The 26,805-nt window shown below is 39.0% G+C and overlaps 1 protein-coding gene and 1 pseudogene across 2 annotated transcripts in view; one reads left to right on the top strand and one right to left on the bottom strand.

The window, feature by feature from the left end:
- Positions 1-26,805, bottom strand: part of SLC44A5 (solute carrier family 44 member 5) — a 353,266-nt gene that overhangs the window by 148,634 nt on the left and 177,827 nt on the right. For both annotated transcript variants that reach the window (XM_036830780.1, XM_036830772.1), the window contains exon 2: positions 2,165-2,213. In XM_036830780.1, the coding sequence (XP_036686675.1) occupies positions 2,165-2,213 (49 nt within the window). The remainder of the gene's footprint in view (positions 1-2,164; positions 2,214-26,805) is intronic.
- LOC118883698 lies at positions 19,669-20,357 on the top strand (annotated as a pseudogene).

Here is a 26,805-nt window from a genome sequence, read left to right on the forward strand (position 1 = left end):
CTTCTAAAATTATAAGAGAATTTCTCATGTAGAACCTTGTAAAAGAGATTTATTTTTTAGTTTTCTATGTGCATTCATTTTTGCTCTCTAATGTACTGCCAAGAACAGTACTGAACAGCCCTTAAACTTCTACAAATCTCACCTCAATCCAATGCTAAAATTCTGTTGAATATAGGGGACAAAGCATAGGCATTGGATAACTACTCTTTCAAAAGGGACTATCAAAATCGCTGTTTATTTGTTTGTTTGTTTCTGGTCAACACTACGGGGCAATAGCTTCCACATGTCCAATTCTTATCTTAGTAGATGGGGACAAATGAGAAACTGAGTTAATCTCTCCTGTGGCATTACCATCATTCCTTCACCTCTCCTGGAAACAACTGCAGTTGGGTGATCACTAGGCACAAAACGATGTCCTTGTAAACAGAGAGAGGCGCACAGAACATGGTGGGTGATGAGAAGACAGTGCCGTGAGGGTCTGCCTGAATATCTGATACGACTTTGGACCTCTCAAGAGGAAAATGACATTATGTAAGAAAAAAAATGTTATAGTAAGCAAGAGGTAATGTGAAGGAGGTGGGGTTTCTCACTTGCTCCTTAAACACCCCAATTATTTTCCCAGGAAAGGCATTATAGACCCCTGCAGCCTGAGAAGTTACCAATGGGCCAAACTGTGTCTTCCTGTAGTTAAGCCCCTGTGGTTTTACAATACTTCTCTCCGTTCTTGGATTGAAGATCTGGGGGGAAGGGGTATGTATACACAATGACCATTTCACCTTTGAAGGCCTTTGTGGTACCTAGGACATCACAAAAGGTCCTTAGTAAAAATAAACTATTCTGTTTATCATAGTTGTTTAGACTTTACCTGGATTGCGTGGTTCCATCACTAAATTCTAAATAACTGAAGACAAGAGATTTCACCTCGCTGCCCACACCTACAGCCAGCCAGACTGAGCTCTGCTTTCTTCTCTATGGCTAGAAAAGGCACATCTGTAATCTGTATTTCATCTGTCCAAATGGGGTAGTTCACTTATTATTATCGTTGTTGTTACTACTATTGAATCCAGATTATATCTAGAGGTCCCTTGAGGCCAATAAGCTAGATTCTGTTCATACAAATTAGTTATTATAAAATGAATGCAAGTACAATAAAAGTAACCTCCATATCAAATGAGGCTATTTGTACACTGGACAACAAAATGTATTCATGGTGTTACCATGGAGAGAATGAGAGAGATTTCAGACTTACTCTAAAGAGGGCATAGGTACACCTTTGAAAGAGTAACCCAAACAAATAACTTGGCTTCCTACAGAATTAGAATAAACTAGATACACATTTGTTTAAAGCTGGGACATTATAGAGACATAACAGTAATGCTCATATACATGCTGATGGCTGGCAAGTGCAAATAAGCATATTGATCATTATTTCACATCACAGTTTATCATGACATGCAACTGCCAGAAATTAAAGTCAACGCTAAGTGGAAAAACAGCTACACACAGCATAATCTTCTCCTCATTTTTAGCCATTCTACTCTGCAAACCCCTTTTTGATTAGCAGGAAGCCTGGGAATAGAGGGTAAAATATAATAATAAAAGAGGCCTATGAATTATTGGATACTTTTTAAACGCCATGCAACCTTGCAGGAGAAACACCAGTTAAGACAAGTACACACTTCCCTAGAGCATTTTAAAATATCCTAAAGCATACATGATGCATTGGTGAATGTTTGTCTCTCAGAAAGCTCTCTGCTTTGGGAGGCTGAGTAGCACAAACACCCTGTGTGGAAGAAGTTGGCATAGCAACTCTGCACTTGCAGTGGTGAATCAGAGTCAACGGGTGCGTAAGACAGCTACTGGAATGTGTTTCCTCTCCACAAAGGGGTTAAATCTTAAAAAGCATTTTTGGCTTCTCTTTATCAGAAATACAAACTCTTCAGTCATAAATTAAGGCAGTTCATTTGCTGAACAGGAGGGGATATTTATGACTCATGGAAAGATTTATTACCTGTACCCTGTATAAATAAGGTGACATTTAGGCTAAAAATAAGTCATTTCCCCCTCACAGTAGACACAATTCTCCATTGACCGGAAAATGATACCAAAAAATAAGCTTTCTGTGTTTGTTAAAAAATACATTCCAGAGAAAAGAATTGCTTACCTGTTGACAATGGGCCCCTTGAAATGTGGGTCATGTATCCTTGGATCACCTGCATTTAAAACAAAGAACTTGCTAAGCATATAAGCCAATGAAATGGCAAATAAATACATACAAAATATTAATAAAGGAAAAATTTGTATCTTAGCTAGTCCACTGCTCAGTGCAGTGCTGAACTCATTCTTTGGTCCAGTGAAACATCAGTATGCCTAGGATACAGCTGTCAATCATTTTCCCTCTCTCCAGCTAGAAGCAAGTCTGGGAAGAGTTGTTAAGGACCGTAATTCTTAGACACACTGTGTACATATCTCCCACAGTTCTGAGCAGCAACATTATAGATTGCAGCCAGGACAGCAAAACTTGAAGCCCTTCCAGTCTGCAAAAGCACATTCCACCATCTGCCATTCCCAAGTATTGCTGTGTATTTGTGAGGTGCGCAGCATAATAGAGATGTCGGCTTATCTCAGTTCTCCCTTTCCTCTCAGTAGATGCGGCTTCCCTTCGAGAAGCTGGAATACTAGTCACTGTTGGTCTCTGCCATGTTGGCTATATGGTATATACAAATCATTATTACATTATACAAATGTTATTTTTGTTTTTTTTTTTTAGATCTACTGGCAGACTTCATGCCATCTGAAGATGGGCCCTAGTCATTTACTCTTGCATCATGATTGCCATATATTTCCCTTGTCTTTAAACAGTACAAAGTAGACACAGAATGGCCTTTCCCTCACATGTACTGGGTAGGCCCAGTAACAAGTTCTGTAGAATTATTTCTGGCCAAAGGTTTATATTTTGCAATTCTCAATCCCCGACTCTTCTTCCCCAACCTAAGGACTCCTGCTCTCTTCCTCCAGGGATTTGTCCCTGTAAGAAGGCCTAGTTCTGATTCAAAGACAGAATCAAAAGGGACTGGTAAAAAGAGGCCTGTGTGTCAGCAACCTGACTCAGCCTGTTCTCAGTGGGGAAATTAGACCTGAGGACTCAGAAACCTCTTCAGTGTAATCACAGGCTGAGGGCAGAACAACAGGAAGGTAAGGACAGACTTGCAACAGAAATCCAAGAGCCAGTCAGTCAGCAAATATTCATAAAGCACCTATTACATGCTGAGAGCTCTGAGGGGACACAGAAGATCTATAAAGCATGGTCCCTGTCTTCGAGACCTTACAGTTGGTGGGGCAAGATCGACATATTGATTCATTCAACAAATATTTGTTGAGAATCTTTATGTATCAGGTCCTGTGTTGTTATACATGAACAATGAATATACCGTATAAAATGATTAATCAAGTACTAAATTATATGTATCGGCCTGAAGTGTTACAAGAGTTCTGAAAAGTAGGTTTCATCAAGGACTAGAGCAGTCAAGGGAGTTTCATTCAAGAAGTGAGATTTTTGTGAAAGACTGGAACAAAACAAAAGGGAAAAGAGAAACATTCTGAGTGAGTGAAACTAGAATTCTGTTAAATTCAGTAACTATGTATTGATCGCCTGTTATGTGCTCTGCAATAGAAGAAGCACTGCAGGGGATACAAGATTTAGTGAAACACAGTCTCTGCCTTCAACAGGCTAACAAAGTGGTGAAGCAGGGAGAGAAATAAGAAAAGAACACAAGTCGCTATCAAATAAGGCAGAATGTGATATCGTGAGAGGAGGTACAAGGAAAGCGTTAGGAACGTTCTAAGGAAGGAAAGGTCACATTCAGTTGAGATTAGTAAGGAAGGGTTCCTAGAGCCACAATATCTTGAGATGGACAAATAAAGTTTAGAGATGTATGAAGTCACAGAGTAAGGAAAGAACAGCATGTTTTCAGGAACGGTGAAAAGATCAGCTTGATTGGAGTCATAGATAATGGAACAGGAGAAGGAAAACATAAAGCTGAATAGATGGTATGGAACCAGACTACAGAAAGCCTAAAAAGCCAGGGATGGAAGTTTTTTTATATATCCTAGGCCACAGGGAGTCATAGAAGGATTTGGAACAAAGGAAGGACAAGGTAGAAGCAGGGCTTAATTAAGGAAGAGCAATCTGGTGGCCGTATATAAGTTGCATCACAAAGTGCAAAGTCAAGGGGACCAACCAGGAGTCTATTGCAGTAATAGAGGTAAAGTCATGTGAGCTACGACCCAAAGTGGTAGGAGTAATGGAAAGAGAGATTCAAGGATCATCACAGAGCAGTCGTGTGGCTTATGGGTTAGGAGCAATGGCTCTGGAGTCACACTGCCTGCTCTCTATCACTTACTATCAGTGACCCTAGACAGATCATATCACCTCTCTGAGTCTCAGTTTCCATATTTGTATATGGGGATGATAATAGTACCTATGCCAGAAAGATGTTATGAGGATTAAATGAATTAATACCTGTAAAACTGCTTAAAACAGTGGCTGGCACTTAGGAGGCCCCCAATGAATGTTCATTCTTAGTCATAGAATTACACGAAAAAGATAAAAAGCACTTGATGAATGCTAAGACTTAGGGTGTAAAAGAGAGAAGTCAAAAAAGGTGCCAAACAAAGAGATTTCAGACCTAGAAATTGTGATTCTCAGTCACTTCTGGTCTTTCTCTCAGTTCAAGGAAATGTTGATGCTATTAAAACAGATGGGAGTGTTAGCAGGTGGAAGAGGTTATACAGTTGTCATAAGAAAAAGAGCATGAGGTTGATTTGGCTCTTTTTGAATTTGAAGTGACATCTAATTGAGTGTTCAACTGGAGTTCAGAAACTGAAGTCTTGTGGGGAGGGAGAGGGATGGACTGGGAATTTGGGGTTGGTAGATGTAAACTATTACATTTAGAAAGGATAAACACCAAGGCCCTAATGTATAGCACAGGGAACGATACTCAATATCCTGTGATAATCCATAATGGAAAAGAATATTTTTAAAAAAAGAATGTCTAGGGGAGGAGCTTCAAGATGGCGGAAGAGTAAGACGTGGAGATCACCTTCCTCCCCACAGATACACCAGAAATACATCTACACGTGGAACTGCTCCTACAGAACACCTACTGAACGCTGGCAGAAGACCTCAGACCTCCCAAAAGGCAAGAAACTCCCCACGTACCTGGGTAAAGCAAAAGAAACAAGAAATAACAGAGACAAAAGAATAGGGACAGGACCTGCACCAGTGGGAGGGAGCTGTGAAGAAAGAAATGTTTCCACACACTACGAAGCCCCTTCGCGGGTGGAGACTGCGGGTGGTGGAGGGGGGAAGCTTCGGAGCCACGGAGGAGAGCGCAGCCACAGGGGTGCGGAGGGCAAAGGGGAGAGATTCCCACACAGAGGATCAGTGCCGACCAGCACTCACCAGCCCGAGAGGCTTGTCTGCTCACCCGCCGGGGCGGGCGGGGGCTGAGAGCTGAGGCTCCGGCTTCGGTCGTATCCCAGGGAGAGGACCGGGGTTGGCGGCGTGAACACAGTGTGAAGGGGGCTAGTGCGCCACAGCTAGCTGGGAGGGAGTCCGGGAAAAGTCTGGAGCTGCCTAAGAGGCAAGAGACTTTTTCTTGCCTCTTTGTTTCCTGGTGCGCAAGGAGAGGGGATTAAGAGCGCCACTTAAAGGAGCTCCAGAGATGGGCGCGAGCCGCGGCTATAAGCGCGGACCCCAGAGATGGGCATGAGATGCTGAGGCTGCTACTGCAGCCACCAAGAAGCCTGTATGCAAGCACAGGTCACTCTCCACACCTCCCCTCCCAGGAGACTGTGCAGCCCGCCACTGCCAGGGTCCTGTGATCCAGGGACAACTTCCCCGGGAGAATGCATGGCACGCCTCAGGCTGGTGCAATGTCATGCTGGCCTCTGCCGCCGCAGGCTCGCCCCGCATCCGTACCCCTCCCTCCCCCCCGGCCTGAGTGAGCCAGAGCCCCCGAATCAGCTGCTCCTTTAACCACGTCCTGTCTGAGCGAAAAACAGACGCCCTCAGGCGACCTACACACAGAGGCGGGTCCAAATCCAAAGCTGAACCCCAGGAACTGTGTGAACAAAGAAGAGAAAGGGAAATCTCTCCCAGCAGCCTCAGGAGCAGCGGATTAAATCTCCACAATCAACTTGATGTAACCTGCATCTCTGGAATACCTGAATAGACAACAAATCATCCCAAATTGAGGAGGTGGACTTTGGGAGCAATGATATATATATATTTTTTCCCTTTTTCTCTTTTTGTGAGTGTGTATGCGTATGCATCTGTGTGTGATTTTGTCTGTATAGCTTTACTTTTACCATTTCTCCTAGGGTTCTGTCTGTCCATTTTTTTGTTTGTTTGTTTTTCTTTTTTTTTTTTAGTATAGTTTTTAGCTCTTGTTATCATTGGTGGATTTGTTTTTTGGTTTGGTTGCTCTCTTCATTCTTTCTTTCTTTTTCATTTCATTACTTTAAAAAATTTGTTTAACAATTATTTTTTATTTTAATAACTTTATTGTATTTCATTTTATTTCATTTCATTTCAATTTATTTTATTTTATTTTACTTTATCTTTTTCTTTCTTTCTTTCTCTCATCCTTTTATTCTGAGCCGTATGGATGAAAGGCTCTTGGTGCTCCACCCAGGCATCAGGGCTGTGCCTCTGAGATGGGAGAGCAAAGTTCAGGACGTTGGTCCACCAGAAACCTCCCAGCTCCATGTAATATCAAACGGCAAAAATCTCCCAGAGATCTCTATCTCAATGGCAAGATCCAGCTCCATTCAATGACCAGCAAGCTACAGTGCTGGGCACCCTATGCCAAACTACTGGAAGACAGGAACACAACCCCACCCATTAGCAGAGAGGCTACCTAAAATCATAATAAGGTCATAGACACCCCAAAACACACCACCAGACGTGGACCTGTCCACCAGAAAGACAAGATCTACCCTCATCCACCAGAACACAGGCACTAGTCCCCTCCACCAGGAAGCCTACACAACCCACTGAACCAACCTTAGCCATTGAGGGCAGATACCAAAAACAACAGGAACTACAAACCTGCAGACTGCGAAAGGGAGACACCAAACACAGTAAGTTAAGCAAAATGAGAAGACAGAGAAACACACAGCAGATGAAGGAGCAAGGTAAAAACCCACCAGACCTAACAAATGAAGAAAAAATAGGCAGCCTACCTGAAAAAGAGTTCAGAATAATGAGAGTAAAGATGATCCAGAATCTTGGAAATAGAATGGAGAAAATACAAGAAATGTTTAACAAGGACCTAGAAGAACTAAAGAGCAAACAAACAATGATGACCAACACAATAAATGAAATACAAAATTCTCTAGAAGGGATCAATAGCAGAATAACTGAGGCAGAAGAACGGATAAGTGACCTGGAAGATAAAAGAGTGGAAATAACTATTGCAGAGCAGAATAAAGAAAAAAGAATGAAAAGATTTGAGGACAGTCTCAGAGACCTCTGGGATAACATTAAACACACCAACATTCGAATTATAGGGGTCTCAGAAGAAGAAGAGAAAAAGAAAGGGATTGAGAAAATATTTGAAGAGATTATAGTTGAAAACTTCCCTAATATGGGAAAGGAAACAGTTAATCAAGTCCAGGAAGCACAGACAGTCCCACAGAGGATAAATCCAGGGAGAAACATGCCAAGACACATATTAATCAAACTATCAAAAATTCAATACAAAGAAAAAATATTAAAAGCAGCAAGGGAAAAACAACAAATAACATACAAGGGAATCCCCATAAGGTTAACAACTGATCTTTTCGCAGAAAGTGTGCAGGCCAGAAGGGAGTGGCAGGACATATTTAAAGTGATGAAAGACAAAAACCTACAACCGAGATTACTCTACCCAGCAAATATCTCATTCAGATTCAACGGAGAAATTAAAACCTTTACAGATAAGCAAAAGCTAAGAGAATTCAGCACCACCAAACCACCTTTACAACAAATGCTAAAGGAACTTCTCTAGGCAGGAAGTACAAGAGAAGGAAAAGACCTACAATAACAAACCCCAAACAATTAGGAAAATGGTAATAGGACCATACATATTGATAATTACCTTAAATGTAAACAGATTAAATGCTCCAATCAAAAGACATAGACTGACTGAATGGATACAAAAAAAAGACCTGTATCTATACTGTCTACAAGAGATCCACTTCAGACCTAGGGACACATACAGACTGAAAGTGAGGGGATGGAAAAAGATATTCCATGCAAAAGGAAATCAAAAGAAAGCTGTCATAGTAATTCTCATATCAGACAAAATAGACTTTAAAATAAAGACTATTACAAGAGACAAAGAAGGACACTACATAATGATCAAGGGATCAATCCAAGAAGAAGATATAAGAATTGTAAATATTTATGCACCCAACATAGGAGCACCACAATACATAATGCAAATACTAACAGCCATAAAAGGGGAAATTGACAGCAACACAATCATGGTAGGGGACGTTAACACCCCACTTTCACCAATGGACAGATCATCCAAAATGAAAATAAATAAGGAAACACAAGCTTTAAATGATACATTAAACAAGATGGCCTTAATTGATATTTATAGGACATTCCACCCAAAAACAACAGAATACACTTTCTTCTCAAGTGCTCATGGAGCATTCTCCAGGATAGATCATATCTTGGGTCACAAATCAAGCCTTGGTAAATTTAAGAAAATTGAAATCGTATCAAGTATCTTTTCTGACCACAACACTATGAGACTAGATATCAATTATAGGAAAAAAGGTGTAAAAAATACAAACACATGGAGGCTAAACAATACACTACTAAATAACCAAGAGATCACTGAAGAAATCAAAGAGGAAATCAAAAAATACCTGGAAACAAATGACAATGAAAACATGACGACCCAAAACCTATGGGATGCAGCAAAAGCAGTTCTAAGAGGGAATTTTATATCAATACAATCCTACCTTAAGAGACAAGAAACATCTCAAATAAACAACCTAACCTTACACCTAAAGCAATTAGAGAAAGAAGAACAAAACACCCCAAAGTTAGCAGAAGGAAAGAAATCATAAAGATCAGATCAGAAATAAATGAAAAAGAAATTGAGGAAACGACAGCAAAGATCAATAAAACTAAAAGCTGGTTCTTTGAGAAGATAAACAAAATTAATAAACCATTAGTCAGACTAATCAAGAAAAAAAGGGAAAAGACTCAAATCAGTAGAATTAGAAATGAAAAAGGAAAAGTAACAACTGACAGTGCAGAATGCAAAGGATCGTGAGAGATTACTACAAGCAACTCTATGCCAATAAAATGGACAACCTGGAAGAAATGGACAAATTCTTAGAAAAGCACAACCTTCCGAGACTGAACCAGGAAGAAATAGAAAAGATAAACATACCAATCACAGGCACTGAAATTGAAACTGTGATTAAAAATCTTCCAACAAACAAAAGCCCAGGACCAGAAGGCTTCACAGGCAAATTCTATCAAACATTTAGAGAAGATCTAACACCTATCCTTCTCAAACTCTTCCAAAATATAGCAGAGGGAGGAACACTCCCAAACTCATTCTACGAGGCCACAATCACCCAGCTACCAAAAGTAGACAAAGATGCCACAAAGAAAGAAAACTACAGACCAATATCACTGATGAACATAGATGCAAAAATCCTCAACAAAATACTAGCAAACAGAATTCAACAACACATTAAAAGGATCATACACCATGATCAAGTGGGGTTTATCCCAGGAATGCAAGGATTTTTCAATATACGCAAATCAATCAATGTGATACACCATATTAACAAATTGAAGGAGAAAAACCATATGATCATCTCAATAGATGCAGAGAAAGCTTTCAATAAAATTCAACACAGATTTATGATAAAAACCCTCCAGAAAGTAGGCATAGAGGGAACTTACCTCAACATAATAAAGGCCGTATATGACAAACCCACAGCCAACATTGTCCTCAATGGTGAAAAACTGAAACCATTTCTACTAAGATCAGGAACAAGACAAGGTTGCCCACTCTCACCGCTATTATTCAACATGGAAGTTTTAGCCACAGCAATCAGAGAAGAAAAAGAAATACAAGGAATCCAAATCGGAAAAGAAGAAGTAAAGCTGTCACTGTTTGCAGATGACATGATACTATACATAGAGAATCCTAAAGATGCTACCATAAAACTACTATAGCTAATAAATGAATTTGGTAAAGTAGCAGGACACAAAATTAATGCACAGAAATCTCTTGCATTCCTATACACTAATGATGAAAAATCTGAAAGTGAAATTAAGAAAACACTCCCATTTACCATTGCAACAAAAAGAATAAAATACCTAGGAATAAACCCACCTAAGGAGACAAAAGACCTGTATGCAGAAAATTATAAGACACTGATGAAAGAAATTAAAGATGATACAAATAGATGGAGAGATATACCAAGTTCTTGGATTGGAAGAATCAACATTGTGAAAATGACTCTACTACCCAAAGCAATCTACAGATTCAATGCAATCCCTATCAAACTACCAATGGCATTTTTCACAGAACTAGAACAAAAAATTTCACAATTTGTATGGAAAAGCAAAAGACTCCGAATAGCCAAAGCAATCTTGAGAAAGAAAAATGGAGCTAGAAGAATCAGGCTCTCAGACTACAGACTAAACTACAAAGCTACAGTAATCAAGACAGTACGGTACTGGCACAAAAACAGAAATATAGATCAATGGACAGGATAGAAAACCCAGAGAAAAACCCACGCACATATGGTCAACTTATCTTTGATAAAGGAGGCAAGAATATACAATGGAGAAAAGACAGCCTCTTCAATAAGTGATGCCGGGAAAACTGCACAGCTACATGTAAAAGAATGAAATTAGAACACTCCCTAACACCATACACAAAAATAAACTCAAAATGGATTAAAGACCTAAATGTAAGGCCAGACGCTATCAAACTCTTAGAGCAAAACAAACATAGGCAGAACACTATGACATAAATCACAGCAAGATCCTTTTTGACCCACCTCCTAGAGAAATGGAAATAAAAACAAAAATAAACAAATGGGACCTAATGAAACTTAAAAGCTTTTGCACAGCAAATGAAACTATAAACAAGACGAAAAGACAACCCTCAGAATGGGAGAAGATATTTGCAAATGAAGCAACTGACAAAGGATTCATCTCCAAAATTTACAAGCAGCTCATGCAGCTCAATATCAGAAAAACAAACAACCCAATCCAAAAATGGGCAGAAGACCTAAATAGACATTTCTCCAAAGAAGATATATAAATTGCCAACAAACACATGAAAGAATGCTCAACATCATTAATCATTAGAGAAATGCAAATCAAAACTATAATGAGATATCATCTCATCCCAGTCAGAATGGACATCATCAAAAAATCTACAAACAATAAATGCTGGAGAGGGTGTGGAGAAAAGGGAACCCTCTTGCACTGTTGGTGGGAATGTAAATTGATACAGTCACTATGGAGAACACTATGGAGGTTCCTTAAAAAACTAAAAATAGAACTACCATACAACCCAGCAATGCCACTACTGGGCATATACCCTGAGAAAACCATAATTCAAAAAGAGTCATGTACCCCAATGTTCATTGCAGCTCTATTTACAATAGCCAGGACACGGAAGCAACCTAAGTGTCCATCGACAGATGAATGGATAAAGAAGATGTGGCACATATATACAATGGAATATTACCCAGCCATAAAAAGAAATGAAATTAAGTTATTTTTAGTAAGGTGGATGGACCTAGAGTCTGTCATACAGAGTGAGGTAAGTCAGGAAGAGAAAAAGAAGATGTGGCACATATATACAATGGAATATTACTCAGCCATAAAAAGAAATGAAATTAAGTTATTTTTAGTAAGGTGGATGGACCTAGAGTCTGTCATACAGAGTGAGGTAAGTCAGGAAGAGAAAAAGAAATGCCGTATACTAACACATATATGGAATCTAAAAAAAAAGTCGTTCTGGTGAGCCTAGGGGCAGGACAGGAATAAAGTTGCAGATGTAGAGAATGGACTTGAGGACACGGGGAGGGGGAAGGGGAAGCTGGGACGAAGTGAGAGTAGCATTGACATATATACACTACCAAACGTAAAATAGATAGCTAGTGGGAAGCAGCCGCATAGCACAGGGAGATCAGCCTTGTGCTTTGTGTCCACCTAGAGGGGCGGGATAGGGCGAGTGGGACGGAGACCCAACAGGGAGGAGATATGGGGATATATGTATATGTATAGTTGATTCACTTTGTTACACAGCAGAAACTAACACACCATTGTAAAGCAATTATACTCCAATAAAGATGTTAAATTAATAAAAATTAAAAAAAAGAATGTGTATATGTGTATAACTGAGTCACCCTGCTGTACAGCAGACATTGGCACAACATTGTAAATCAACTCTATTTCAATTTAAAAAGTTTACAAAAAGAAACTGAAGTCTTGGGTCAAATCTTGAGATAAATATTTGGAAGTCATAACGTTACCACATGAAAAGTGATAAATTTTCCACAAAGAATATCAGGATCTCTTGTTATAATGACAATAACAGTAACATTTAATACGTTTTTAGCATTAAATATTTAATACGTTTTTAGCACTGTACTAAGTGCTCTTATGCATTATTTTGTTTATTTTGAAAAAATAACCTTATTGTGTAGGTAGACTGGAAACCATTATTAGCCTCACGTTACATATGCAAAAAACCAGGCATAGAGAGGCTAAGGACTGTACCCACCATCACCCAGGTGGTAAATAATGCACCTGGGAGCCACGCTCGTCCCTGTCTCGTTGCAGCAGAACAGACCCCTGTTGGTCATACCCTGCACTGCCAGCATCGGTTCCTACTCTGGGGAAATGAGTAAAATGCTTCCTGTTTGAGACAGTCTGTATATCCTACAGTTCTCGGACACACTGTCAGCTTCCTTTCTGACTGCTTGTCTGACTCTGCCTCATGGCAACAAATACATTTCAGGGTATCTAGTCACCCCTTCTCTGGGAACTGACTTCCTCTGTAATCCACAGGCATGGTCTCTGGCTGCCAAGTTTCTCCCATGTGCCTGTTCCTTGGCAATCAGTGACTAGATCTGGTTTGGACACTAGACCCAAACTAGGCCAGTCATTTCTGGCCACTCTATCCCAGGAATTAGAATAGACAGTGAGTTAGGCATCAGGAGATCAGAACTGCAAAATATAAAGCTTGAAGACCAGAGAAGCAGAGAAAGCGAGCTTTCAGAAAGAAATTACTGAAGCAGATGCACAAGGAGAAGCGAAGATGGAAATCCTGATAGACTTCAGCTTCCTGTTCCAGTCCCTACCTGAGACCTGGGGTTGAGTTTCATGAGATACATTGTATCCTTATATTGAAGTCCTTTTTCTTGCTTTTTGCTAGGTACAGGCAACCAAGGAGTCCCATAATACACTCACTCTCTTGACCTGAGTTAGGGTTTCAATAACTCATTTTAACAACATTATTATATCGTTGCAATAAAAAGGTGGTGGGGATTCAAGGATGAATTCTGGAGACTAAGTCTGCTTTCACAAATCTCACAGTTGAGTAAGAAATATAAGCTCAAGACTATAATATCATCACTGGTGTTAAGAGCCACGATAGAGACATGCAGAGGGTGCTGTGGAACGCAGAGGGCATCATGAATGGATAGGTCTCTCCTGCTCTTGACTGACTCTGAACTTGGGCTCTACTTTCCACCAGCTCTCTGGCCCCTGTGCTTTTTGGCTTGGATCTTCCACTCTGATGTGGAACACTAGTGCCGATATTCTTGCTGGTTCCAGATTTCCATCCCCAAACTGGCTGAACAGCTAAAATATCTTGAAAACTTTGGTTGGGGGGGGGGGGTGTGCCGGTGGTGGTGGTACAACTTCCAGCACCTCCACACAAAGTACTACAATTCTGTAGGTCTGGGGTGGACCTAGAATGTGTAATTTTTAATGTCCCATCAGATAATTCTGATGCACAATCAGATTTGGAGACCACTAGGCCACTTGATTTTATTCTGAATTTCATTCTTAACCTCTGTCTCAGTTCATGCACAGTCCTTAATTCTAGATGTACATAACAGACCAAACCTGATGGAGTAAGAGAAAAGCACGTCATCAGATGTGTATGAGCTTTGGGAAATACCAAAATTAAGGGTAAGAGATAACAGTTACAGAAAGAGAAGCAGAAAAGTGATATTCAAAAAAGCTCAAGAATTTCAAGAAAGAAGGATTATAAATTCCACAGAAAAATGATTATTAAGTGAATGCTTATTTGTACCAGGAACTGCTGTTAAGTGATTTACACACAGATATGTCATTTTTCACAATTCCACATAGAACACAGTGTGAATTGTACCCCCTTGAGCTGTGCAATACAATAGCACTGGTATATTTATTATATCATTTAATGCTATCAATAATTCTGTGATGTATGCCATTGTTATCCTTCAATTTTATAGATGAGGAAGTTGAGTCACAGAGGATAAGCTAATTTGTCCTAGCTCACTCAGCTAATAAGGGGTGGAGATGGCATTCAAAGGCAGATGGTCTGATCCCAAAGCCTGTGTTGAGCTACCTGGCAGTGAATTTCTCAATAGTGATCTTAGAGAAATTCCATAGATGAGTGGGGAGAGGAGATATATTGAAAGAGGTTAAAAACTTATATTGATCCTGTAATTATTTGCTTTTTACATAAAAATGGGAAAAACTGGTTTAAAAGTGTCTAGTCTGGCTTCTAATTTTGGTGTGATTTGCACCTCACAAAGTGAAAAAGTGGATTGTAGTATAAATGAAATGCTATTGTCAAATCTGAAAAGCTGACACTTTTTGACTGTAAATTCTGGCTGCCTTATATTTCAGTTGCAAATACACTAAGACCACAGTCAAATGATAAGATTTAGCTGATTTCATATAGTAATGGCAGCTGGAAAGTGATGACTTCAGCCTGCCCCATGTGCTGACAGAATTTGTATTGTCATGCAAATTTTTTATTTCCTGAAATCAATACAGGGCATCGCTTTTTCTGAGGCTCTCATGTGCTCTAATTGCATCTCTGGAATAAATAGACTGAGGGGCCAGCTAAGTAAAAAGAGCTACAATGCTTCACTATCACATAGCTTAGCTAATTAAATGCAATTCATACTTCTCAATTAAAGAAAAAGAAATTAAGATTAGGTAATCATTTTAAAAGCTTCTTCAGTTCTTATGACTCTCTGATCACCGAAATTATTGTGACAATATAATCACTAAAAAATATTCATTACAGACAGTTGCACATTTGTTATTGTAGCTAACAGTTTATACTGCATGCATACAATGCAATTTTTTCTTACTAGAAATAATTCATGAATATTACGAAAAACAGTCCAGGTAATTAATTCAGTTCATGGGTGCTGATTGCACATGACTCTGTCGAATGAAAATGTCAAGATAAAGCAGCCAGTCATGCTTAGAAAGACTCCTTTCTTTCTTAAATGCAATCTGTTTAAATGACAATATAACTACCATTGATCAGTTATTAAAAGCAAAATTCTGAGACATTTAATTTTATTCATTCAGGTAGTCTCCTTCAGAGGATCTAATGTGACTTAGCGAAGGGAGAACTAAGGTGGGGTAAATAAGTATCCTGGAACTTAGAACTATTATGAGCAAGCACATCAGGTAACTTTCCAACAAGCATGGGAAAATAGTGTCATACAAAATTGTCTTGCTTTAATATTCAACAACAGTCAGTGGAGAATTGTGAATAATTAAATACTTGTTTTACTTTATTTTTCAAACATGTTTAAGATGCTGTGTCCATAAATAAGGGCCTGTCATTTCTTACAAGGAAAGGGTTCTCTTTCCTCCAAGTCTCAACAAAGGATAAGGAGCCATGTTCTTTGCCATTTCTTACAGGATGATGTTTCGACTTCTCAGCCCAGCACATCTGGCCTTTCTCCACCTGGCCCATCTCACCAGCCTCATCTCCTACCACCCTTCACTTTAACTTGATCTTTTAGCCAATCTGTACTGCTATGGTTCCCCTCCAAAAATCAGGTATTTTGCATACTGCCCTTTGAATAATATGACTTTCCCTTCTTTGTTCCCTTGGCAATGGTTAAAGGAAGCCTACAGTTCCCCTTACAAACTTCCCACTCATTGTCAAGGAGAACAAGGACTAAAGACATTCTACTGGCCATTGTGCCAGTAAGTGGAGCCCACTTTGACTGGAGACCAATGTTGAGAACTTTCATATAACCCCACCCCATGGTAACTAATTCCATTCATCTCTGAGACATACATACTTCTATTATTTGCATTGTTGCACTTGATACACTGTACCAACAAGGTGTTTGTTTATATGCAGTGGTAGACTGATGCCCACGTCCTAATGCCAAAATTTGTGAATGTTACCTTACATGGCAAGAGGGACTTTGCAGATTTAATTAAGTTGAGAACCATGAGATGTGGAGATTATCCTGGATAATCTAGGTGAGCCCAATATAATCATAAGAGTCCTTAAGTGGGGAAAAGGGAGACAGAAGAGTCAAAGAAGGAGGTGCAACAATGGAAACAAGGTCAGAGTGACTCAAGATGAGAAAAACCTGACTGGACATTGCTGGCTTTGATGACAGAAGCGGGTGATGAGCCAAAGAATGTGGCAAATTCTAGAAGCTGGAAATGTAAGAAGACTGCGTCTCCCATTGAGTCTCTAGAAAAAACGCAGCCCTGCCGACACCTTGATTCTAGCCCACTGAGACCTATTTTGGACTTCTGACCTCCAGAATTATAAGATACATTTGTGTGATTTTTAAGCCACCTCATTAGTGGTAATTCATTACAGCAGCAGAGGAAGCTAATACACACGACTATCCTCCTATTGGATTGATAGTTCCTGCAGGGCAGAAACTAGACCTTGGTTATTGCTCTATTGCTATTACCTACTTTGGTGCCTGGTATCAATATATACATAACAGGCACTCAATAAATGTTTATAGAGTAAGTTTAAAAAGAATGTCAATGTAATTTTGAACTCTCATATCTTTAATTTAGGTTATAAAAATACAAAGAGGAGAGCAATCTTGACAATCATCAGGTAATTATTTTAGATAGATTTCAACTTGGATTAAAAGCAAGTTAATAGACTCCTTAAAATGCACTTATGGAAAAAAAATTACTCTCCCTATCACTAACACTAATTTACCATACAATTTGTAATGTCAAGATCAGTAGGAGTTAACAAAGGAAGTAAGGGAGACAGTATCTCATACCGGTGCATAAAAATTGGTATCTGGGCTTCCCTGGTGGCGCAGTGGTTAAGAATACGCCTGCCAATGCAGGGGACAAGGGTTCAACCCCTGACCCGGGAAGTTCCCACAGGGCGCGGAGCAACGAAGCCCCTGCACCACAACTACTGAGCCTGCGCTCTAGAGCCCGCAAGCCACAACTACGGAAGCCCGTGTGCCTAGAGCCCGTGCTCTGCAACAAGAGAAACCACCGCAATAAGCAGCCCACGCACCGCAACGAAGAGTAGCCCCCGCTCTCCGCAACTAGAGAAAGCACGCACGCAGCAAGGAAGACCCAGCGCAGCCAAAAATAAATAAAATTAATTAATTAATTTTAAAAATCATATTAAAAACCTATTAATGAGATTTTTTTAAAAAATTGGTATCAAATTACCTAGTATCAAATGTCATCTCTGCTACCTACAAGCTGTATGATCTTGAGAGAATTGCTTTTTTCTCTCTGAACTTCCATTTTGTCATTTACAGAATGATAGTAGCAAAAAATAAAAAATGAAAAAGAAGGAAACAATTTCTGCCTTCGGGGTGACCATCTAACTGGAAAATAGTAAAGGATATGTAAATCACCTTTATAACCAAAGTTGATCTGTGCAGAATCGATGCAACTCAACTTTGGTTGAATTGTCACATTGGCTATAAGTGACACCAACAATTCTAAATGGTTTCAATGACTAAGATGGGTGTGACATTTATGGAATCACTTTTTGGAGGAGAGGAATTTTGAGCCTGCTTAAAGGACAGAATTTTGTGGCACATGGGAAAGCTGGACAAAAGCACATACTGAGCCATAGCGAAGAGCTATGTCTGGGGGAGGAGAGCAGTTAGGGGAATGATGTATATCATCGGGAGTTGGAGGAGGATGTACAAAGCCCCTCAAGTCCCCTGAGAAAGTAACCCAACCGTCATGTGTTTTTGTTTCTGCTTGATGCAGAGGAAATAGAAAAGTTAAGGCAGATGCACCAACATGAAGATTGCTATCATATTTCAGACATAAGATGGTAGATGCCTGACTGAGGCTGTAGCAGTGAGAGACGATGAGGCAATTCCAGAAGCACTGCAGAGGAATGCATTTGGTGGGGGTGAAAGAAAGGGCATGGTACCATGCTTCATCACCTAGTGATGGCAATGCCTCATGCAGAAAATGATGTGCATTCCAGAAACTCATCTTGAGTAGAAACATGACCCCACACTGGACATGGCAAGATTAATGGAAATGGAAATGAGACTCCTTCAGCATTGACTCAAACCAAACAATACCATGGTATCATGACCTTATAATGGTGGTTTTTCTCCCAGTCTAACCTCCTAAACATATGGATGATAAATCACCCTATGTTACACCAGAATGTCAAATCTCCTACTTTAAGAAAGGTTTTTCTACTCACAGCGTTGGTTTCTAAATAGTTTGCATCATCATTTGAAACAGTCTGCCCTATATGAACACAAACTGTTAACATTTAGTTAGAATGCCAACCTTAGAAGTAATACCTAAAAGAAGCAACCTCATTTCCACTGAGCAGGTAAAAGAAAACATACATAAAGCACTCAGGCTGCGTCTTAATAGACTGATTTTATAGGCAGTGCTGAAAGATGCACGTTTGGGGGCATTGGAAATGCACTTCTGAAAAAATGATTTTTCTTGACTACTGTGACAAAGCAGTGAATTTGTGCTATAGAACAGCCATGAATTATTGGATAATCACACATCTTCTCAGAATAAATAAAATTCTGAATCAATATTGATTTAAAAAGAGTCTGGAAGCAAACAAGAACATGAATTGAGTTTGAAGGTTATTCAGCTTGGGTTTTCTAATATTTCTTTCTAGCCATATTTGTATTTTATTGCTCAACATGTGGCACTCAAAAAAAAAAAAAAAAAAAGACCCATGACATACTCTAATTATACTAAAGCAACTCCTTATTTTCTTCCAGTTTCATAGGTTATACATTTCATTATCATGCCAGTCCCTCCCTATTCCTCTACCTCCTAAAAATTATAAGAACAATTTCACAACCAGAGATAGGAAATGAAGAGCATATTTACTCACCCTAAAAATAAAAATAAGTGACTTCATCTTGCCTTTCCATCTACAGAGTTCAGGCAGTAGCAGAGTAAATGAATAAAGGTTAGGGAAAATGATAGTTTTCATCATTATATAAATACAGACATTAACTTTTTAAAAAAAAAAAAGGAGAAAATTATCTTTAAAGTTATAGTTGGGGAACTGCGGAAGGAGCACGCAAAACGTCATTTCCGGAGAACTGGAGCCACGCCTTGTGGGCTGCAACATGGAGGCGACCAGTGGAAATGATGAGGTTTCCGGGGACTGACGTCTGTGGCGCACGCTGTTTCTCTCCAAGCCGAGTCTTACGGCAACGATCCTGATATTGAGATGGCTTGGGCCATGAGAGCAATGCAGCATGCTGAAGTCTACTACAAAAAGTGGAGACCATTCTGTTTGAAGTTTGATGGGATTGTAAAAGACTTCAACTATGGTACTTTGCTGCGACTGAACTGTTCTCAGGGGTACACTGAGGAAAACACCATCTTTGCACCCAGGATACAATTTTTTGCCATTGAAATTGCTCGGAACCGGGACGGTTATAACAAAGCAGTTTACACTAGTGTTCAGGACAAAGAAGAAGAGAAAGGAGCCAACAATGGAGGAGATGAAGGAGCCAACAGTGGAGGAAAAGAAGATAAAGGACTCTCTCCAACAGAGAAGGAGAAAAGGAGAAAACCAACAAAGGAGGAGAAAAAGAGAAAGAAGCCTACAAAGAAATCAAGAAAAGTGGTGAAACAGCTATGTAAGGTAGACAGGGAACAGCACTCTAGAAGCTGTGATTCAACTGAGCCTACAAGTACCATGATGCTACTTGCACAGGCCCCTGTGGTCAAATGTATCTCCTTGTTCACTGGAAGGACATGCAGAAGGACATCTTTCTGGCCTAATCATCAGGAGCTGCAATGGTTGTTCTCTTGTGTGAACTGGCTTGAACACTATCAGTGGGGTCTTAGTTGATGGTTTCTTGCTTCTCACCACCAGTCAAGTCAGAAATTTTGTAAATAAATTTCTTTTGGTTCTTATGACAAAAAAAAAAAGTTATAGTTGAGTACAAGACTTTCTGTTGAACTTAAGAATAAACACTAAAGAAAAATAGCAAGAAGTGGTCAACTTATCACAATTGCATAAAGCAGTTTGGTAGCTGGTGATAATATCTCTCCTACTTCCTCATATTGTCCACAGGTTATTGATGAGACCAAAATTAAACTGCTTATCAACTCTGACTTTTGCCACAACTCAAGAAGATGGAAGATCATAATCACTAGAAAAACATCCCTATTCGTGGGCCTGAAATGTTGGAAAGAAAACGTGTTTTAGCACATAATTTCTACCCACAAGGCATCACAATCCAACTAATAAAAACTGCAGGTGGAGTACACTATTAGAATCTGTATCATGTGGATGCCTCTACTTATAGGATAATTGAGGGAAAATTGTGGTACACTATGGTCTTTCACCAATCAGTCAAACTAGTCACTTACAATGACCATCAGGGGAATAGCAGACAGCAGGGGTACACAACCTACTTCATGACCCATTCTAAACTGTCACCTCTATTCAGAGAGAGAACAAAAGAGAGAGATTGATATTCTTTCTTCTTTCTCAGGGTAGTGGGTGGGGGTGTGTTACAGAACAAGACAATCACTTGGAATGGATGCCTGGGGGCTTATCTCACTCCTTCCTGGAGTCCTGTCTCCTTGAATCAAGTCAAAGATAAAATAGACTGGGTTTTATACTTGTAAATTCTATGGAGCGTATGTGAGACAGAAATGCTCATGAAATTTTTTTGCTCACAAAATGGATTTTTCACAAAGAGACTGAACATATTGTGAGCTCAATGTCAAAAGACAAGTTTGGGGGTTTATGTCTTAGACATTCTGGGCAGATTTAGAGGAGGGAGTGAAAAACTAGGGAAGGGAAATCTAGCATTCAGGACAAGGATTTGCCTAAATAATCTGCCGTGCTAGAAATACAAAATGCAAAATTACCCAGCAGATTTGAAAATGAATCAAATTGAATCTGGAAGTGAAAAATACAGTAAATGAAATGTAAAACTTAGTGAATAAGTTTGACATCAGGTTAGACACAGCTGAAGAGGCAACTGGCAAACTAGAAAGTAAGTAAAAATAAATTATTCAGAATGCAGCACAGAGAAACTAAGAATGAAAAATATTAAAGAATAGTTGATACACTAAGTACAGAGTGAGAAGTTTTAATATATGTCAAATCAGATTTCCAGAAAAAGAGAATAGAGATGATGGAGAGGGGCAATGAAAGAAAATAATTGCTAACATAGAATTCGATATCTAGTATCCCTATATCTAGAGAAAACATGTTCCCCAATAAAAGGTGAAATAGAGAGACTTTTAGGAAAAAAAAAAGCAAGAAAGTTTGCCATCAGCAGCATCTCACTAAAATATATTATGTATTTCTGAGAGAAGTAACAGTGAGACAGATGGAAGGTCTTTGATTAAAGAAGAAATGTAGTGTGAAGACCTATGAAGGGAGGAAGAGAACAATCAGTGGCTATAGAAAGCAATGATAATAAAGTCTGTGGGGTTAAATAAAACAAGAGAAAATTACAACAATAATAGAATGTAATCCAAGAGTTGAAGTATTGTAAGCTTCTTGTATAAATAGCAGGTAAAATATTAATGAATTTTAAACTTTAATGAGTATGCATGCTATAATTTTTAAAAAGCAGAATCAGTATATATTACTTTGAAAATAATATAGGAAGAAAACGGAATAAGAAAAATTAGCCAATCCAAAATCAGATAAGAAAGAGAAGAAAAATCATTATAGATCAGACAGGGCGGGCTTCCCTGGTGGCGCAGTGGTTAAGAATCCACCTGCCAATGCAGGGGACACGGGTTCGAGCCCTGGTCTGGGAAGATCCCACATGCCGCGGAGCAACTGAGCCCATGTGCCACAGCTACTGAAGCCCGTGCACCTAGAGCCCGTGCTCTACAACAAGAGAAGCCACCACAGTGAGAAGCCCCTGCTCGCTGCAACTAGAGAAAGCCCACGTGCAGCAATGAAGACCTAACACAGCCAAAAAAATAAACAAGTAAATAAATAAATTTATTTAAAAAAAAAAAAAAGGACAGGGCAATGAGAAAGCACAATACAGGTTTCCCCCACTATCCAAAATTCTATGAAACCTTTCATAAGCCAAAACGGGGTAAAGCAAAGAAGCAATTACCTTAGGATACATCTTGCTAACAGATGCACAAAATAAATTGAGATGAAGCACAGATGCTTACAGATATACTCTAAAGCTATGGCAGCTTGATGCTGAGACTGAGTGTAGTTCCTGGGGAAGGAGCTTGGCAGTGCCACTCTTGCCCCCTGGAATGTGTGCTGCCTCTACACTGGCTGCGCTGCAAAACAAATGCTGAATGCTATTTTCACTTTTCACTGTTTTTGTAAAAGCGAAAATCCTCTTCCAATTTCTTTCAGTTAATGAAAACAGGTACTAATGTTTTAGTACCTGTTTTAGGACTTTCATAAAAGCAAAGTGACGTGAAGGGAACTTTTGAAAAGAAGGGGATACGTACGTATATAAAGTGATGTATATTGTTATGGACTGAATGTTTGTGTCCTCCCAAAACTCATATGTTGAAGTCCCAACACCGAATATGATGGTATTTGGAGGAAGGGTCTTTGGGAGATAATTAGGTTTAGATGAGGTCATGAGGGTGGACCCCCACAATGGGATTAGTGTCCTTATAAGAAGAGGAAGGGAGACCAGAGCCAGCTCTCTCTGCCATGTGAGGACATAGTGAGAAGGCAGCCATCTTCAAGCCAGAAAGAGGGCTCTCACCAGGAACCAAATCAGCCAGCACCTTGATCTTGGACTTCCCAGCCACCAGAATTGTGAGAAATAAATATCTGTTGTTTAAGCCACCCAGTCTATGGTATTTTGTTGTAGCAGACTAAGACATATATAAACTCAAATATAATGACAATTACATTAAATATAAATGGACTAGATGTGCCTGTGAGAAATAAAAATTGTCATACTGGATTAAAAAAATCCAACTATATGCCATATGTATATCCAAAAAATAAGGATAGAAAAAAGTTGAGGCAAAAGGATGGAAAAAGATACAGCATGTAAATAATAACCAAAAGAAAGGAGTTGTATGTAATCTCTGAAAACAGAGATTATAGTAAAAAGCATTACTAGCAATAAAAAGGGTCACTTCATAATGATAAAAGGTCCAATTAACCAGGAAGATGTAACACAGGCAATTAATAAAATTTTAAGTGTACATGTATAGAACTGCAAGGAAAAACAGACAAATCCACAATCATAGTAGAAGATTTTGACATACTTTCTCAGTATTTCAAATACTATGATAAAACAGACCCAAAAAACCCTTTTCTGTGTATGTTCTTTTCAGTAAATATGATAGGACAATGGATATCCACAAAGAAAAAAATAATAATAAACTTGAACCCCCTACCTCACATCAGACACAAAAATCGATTCCAGAAAAACTTGAAGTGAAAGATAAAATCATAAAGCCTCAGACAGAGGATTTATTAAGCAATAGCACAAAAAGTACTAGTCATAAAGGAAATAAATGATAAATTTAACTGCAACAAAAATAAGAAATTCTGTTTATCAAAAGACTCACTAAAAAGAGGGATAAGACATTCACAGAGGATACTAATCACACCTATAACATTGAATTACTAATACCCAGAGTATATAACGAACTCCTACTGTTAAAGAGAAAAAGACCAGCCAAAAGCTTAATGGAAAAGTGAGCAAAGGACTTGGGTAGGAACTTCAGAGGAGGAAATCCAAATGGTCAATAAATAATAAAGTAATATTCCATCTTGTTAATAATTAAGCAGATATAAGTGAAAACCACAAAAAAGAAATAACTATATAACCCCAAAACACTTGCAAAAAGTAAAAAGCTTGATAAGATGATGTTGACAAAGATGTGGAGTAATGGGATCTCATACACTGTCAGTGAGAATGAACATCGGTAGAGCCACTTTTGGAAAAGTTTGGCATGATCTGACCCTATGACTGAGCAATTTTACTCCTAAGTATAATATCCCAAACTACTGCCTGTATGTATAAAGATACATGTACAATAATATTCATGGCAGCAACATCTGTAATAGCCAAAAATTTAAGACAACTCAATGTCCATCCAAAGTAGAGAAGATAAATAAATTATGGTAGTCATACATGAAATACTAAGCAGTTACCTCCTTGCTAGAGATGATCATTGCCCTTAGTTTTATGATAATCATTTCCTTGTTTTTCTTGTAGTTTATCATCTCTTATGTATTCCTAAATAATATAATTTAGTTTTGGTTATTTTTGGCTTTACGTAAATGGAATGGGAGGGGGGTTGTCTTTTCCCCTTATCATTATGTTTACGAAATCCATACAGCTGTACATATGCTCTTTCTCAGGCACACACATAAACACACCCAAACTCACAAACATGGAAAATAAAATTCTACTTTTTCCAAAGAAAAAGTCCCACAGAGGATACCCATATTACTTCAGAGACTCTGGTAGTTCAAATCCAAAGACTCAAATAGTCCATTTAGTGAATCTACCAAGAAACCAGCTATGACCTTGATTACAGCTGCAAAATCTGTGTTATCTCAGCAAGTCACTTCTCTGACTCAAAATATAGTAATATTTTGACTACATTAGTCATCATACAGTTACTTTTTATTCACTCTCTAACACAGACTGATGCCAGTTAGGCTTTTCATAATGCTACACATGCAACTATTGGCCAGAACGCATCATAAAATTGACTTAAGAAGTGCCCTGCTTTCACATTTTTTTAAATTGATTTTAATTGGTTGCTTTACAATGTTGTGTTAGCCTCCACTGCACAACAAAATGAATCAGCCATACACATACAGATATCCCCTCCCTTTTGAACTTCCCTCCCATTTAGGTTATCACAGTGCATTAGGCAGAGTTCCCTGTGCTATACAATATGTTCCCATCAGTTGGCTATTTTATACATAGTATCAATAATGTACATGTGTCAATCCCAGGGGGAAAGGGGTAGGGCGGGAGGAATTGGGAGACTGGGATTGCTTTCACATTTTGAAAGCCTGACTGCCCGCCAGATTTCAATGCCAGATTTCAAACCTGCTTTCCGCAGAGGAGACAATGAAGATGAAGTCACAGCCAGAAGGAATGTGTACACTTCTCAAGTGCTTCCTAGTTACTTGGGTTATTTCAGTGATGATCCTGCCAATAGCTGTTTCCTACCGCTGCGGCAGCCAAGGATGGGTGCCACCTCTAGCCTCACGTTCATAAAGAAGAAATAATATAGGGCAAGATTTGCTACACTTTTCTAAGGATGATTCTTACTTCACATTTTACTCACCCCAAAGGCCTGTAAATTAACATATGACCTTTCCTCCCACTACTATTTTTTTTAAATAAGTGAAATATTTTAGAGGGATTTTAGAGCAGTTTCTACCTCTAAAGAACACATACAGATTCTACCTGTAGAATCACTGCAGCTGTGTGTTACTTTAGCCATAAATTCCCCTGATCATCCCAGGGCCACAGGAAAAAGCTCTTAGAGGATGCAGATAGCATCCTTTAGAGCAGCTTTATGCAGAGGTCTACACAGCTGTGCACAGGTGGGTACTTTAGGCATTTTGAAGATAACTCAGGTTACAGCCCCATCCCAATCATTCCCAAGGCTTCCTGATTAATGGGATGATACCTGATTTAAGGTAGCTAGAAGAGCTTTCAAAATCCAATGATCAGCCAGTGGTCCAGCCAACTCGAGCTCTTAACTAAAACCTCCTAGGTCTTCTCTTTCTTCTAGGAACTCTTTAGAATTTCTAAGACATTTATTTTTGACTCAGGTCTATTAGGTTACCCTATGTACTCAAGTAAAACGTTGTTTGGGACATCTTTTCTATGCCAAGATGACACCAATCCAAGGAGAGTTTGCTACCGTCCTCCACGAGTAGATGACTGAGAAACATTTCCCCATTACCTCTGAAATCTATACCTACTTCTTTTTTTATTGAAGTATAGTTGATTTACAATGTTGTGTTAGTTTCAGGTGTACAGCAAAGTGATTCAGTTTTATCTATATATATACATATATATATACACACACACACACACACACACATATATACATATATATACATATATATTCTTTTTCAGAGTCTTTTCCATTATAGGTTATTACAAGTATATCTACTTCCTAATGTCCACTTTTCCCCACTCTGTTATCAGTTAGAGTCAGAAGTGAGACGTTAGTAAGATGTGTTTATTTATTTAGCAATATATATTTAGTCAAAACTTTTAAATTACGGTATTCTCTGTGTTTAA

Source organism: Balaenoptera musculus, chromosome 1 (assembly GCF_009873245.2).
Source record: "Balaenoptera musculus isolate JJ_BM4_2016_0621 chromosome 1, mBalMus1.pri.v3, whole genome shotgun sequence".
NCBI classification, from domain to species: Eukaryota; Metazoa; Chordata; class Mammalia; order Artiodactyla; family Balaenopteridae; genus Balaenoptera; species Balaenoptera musculus.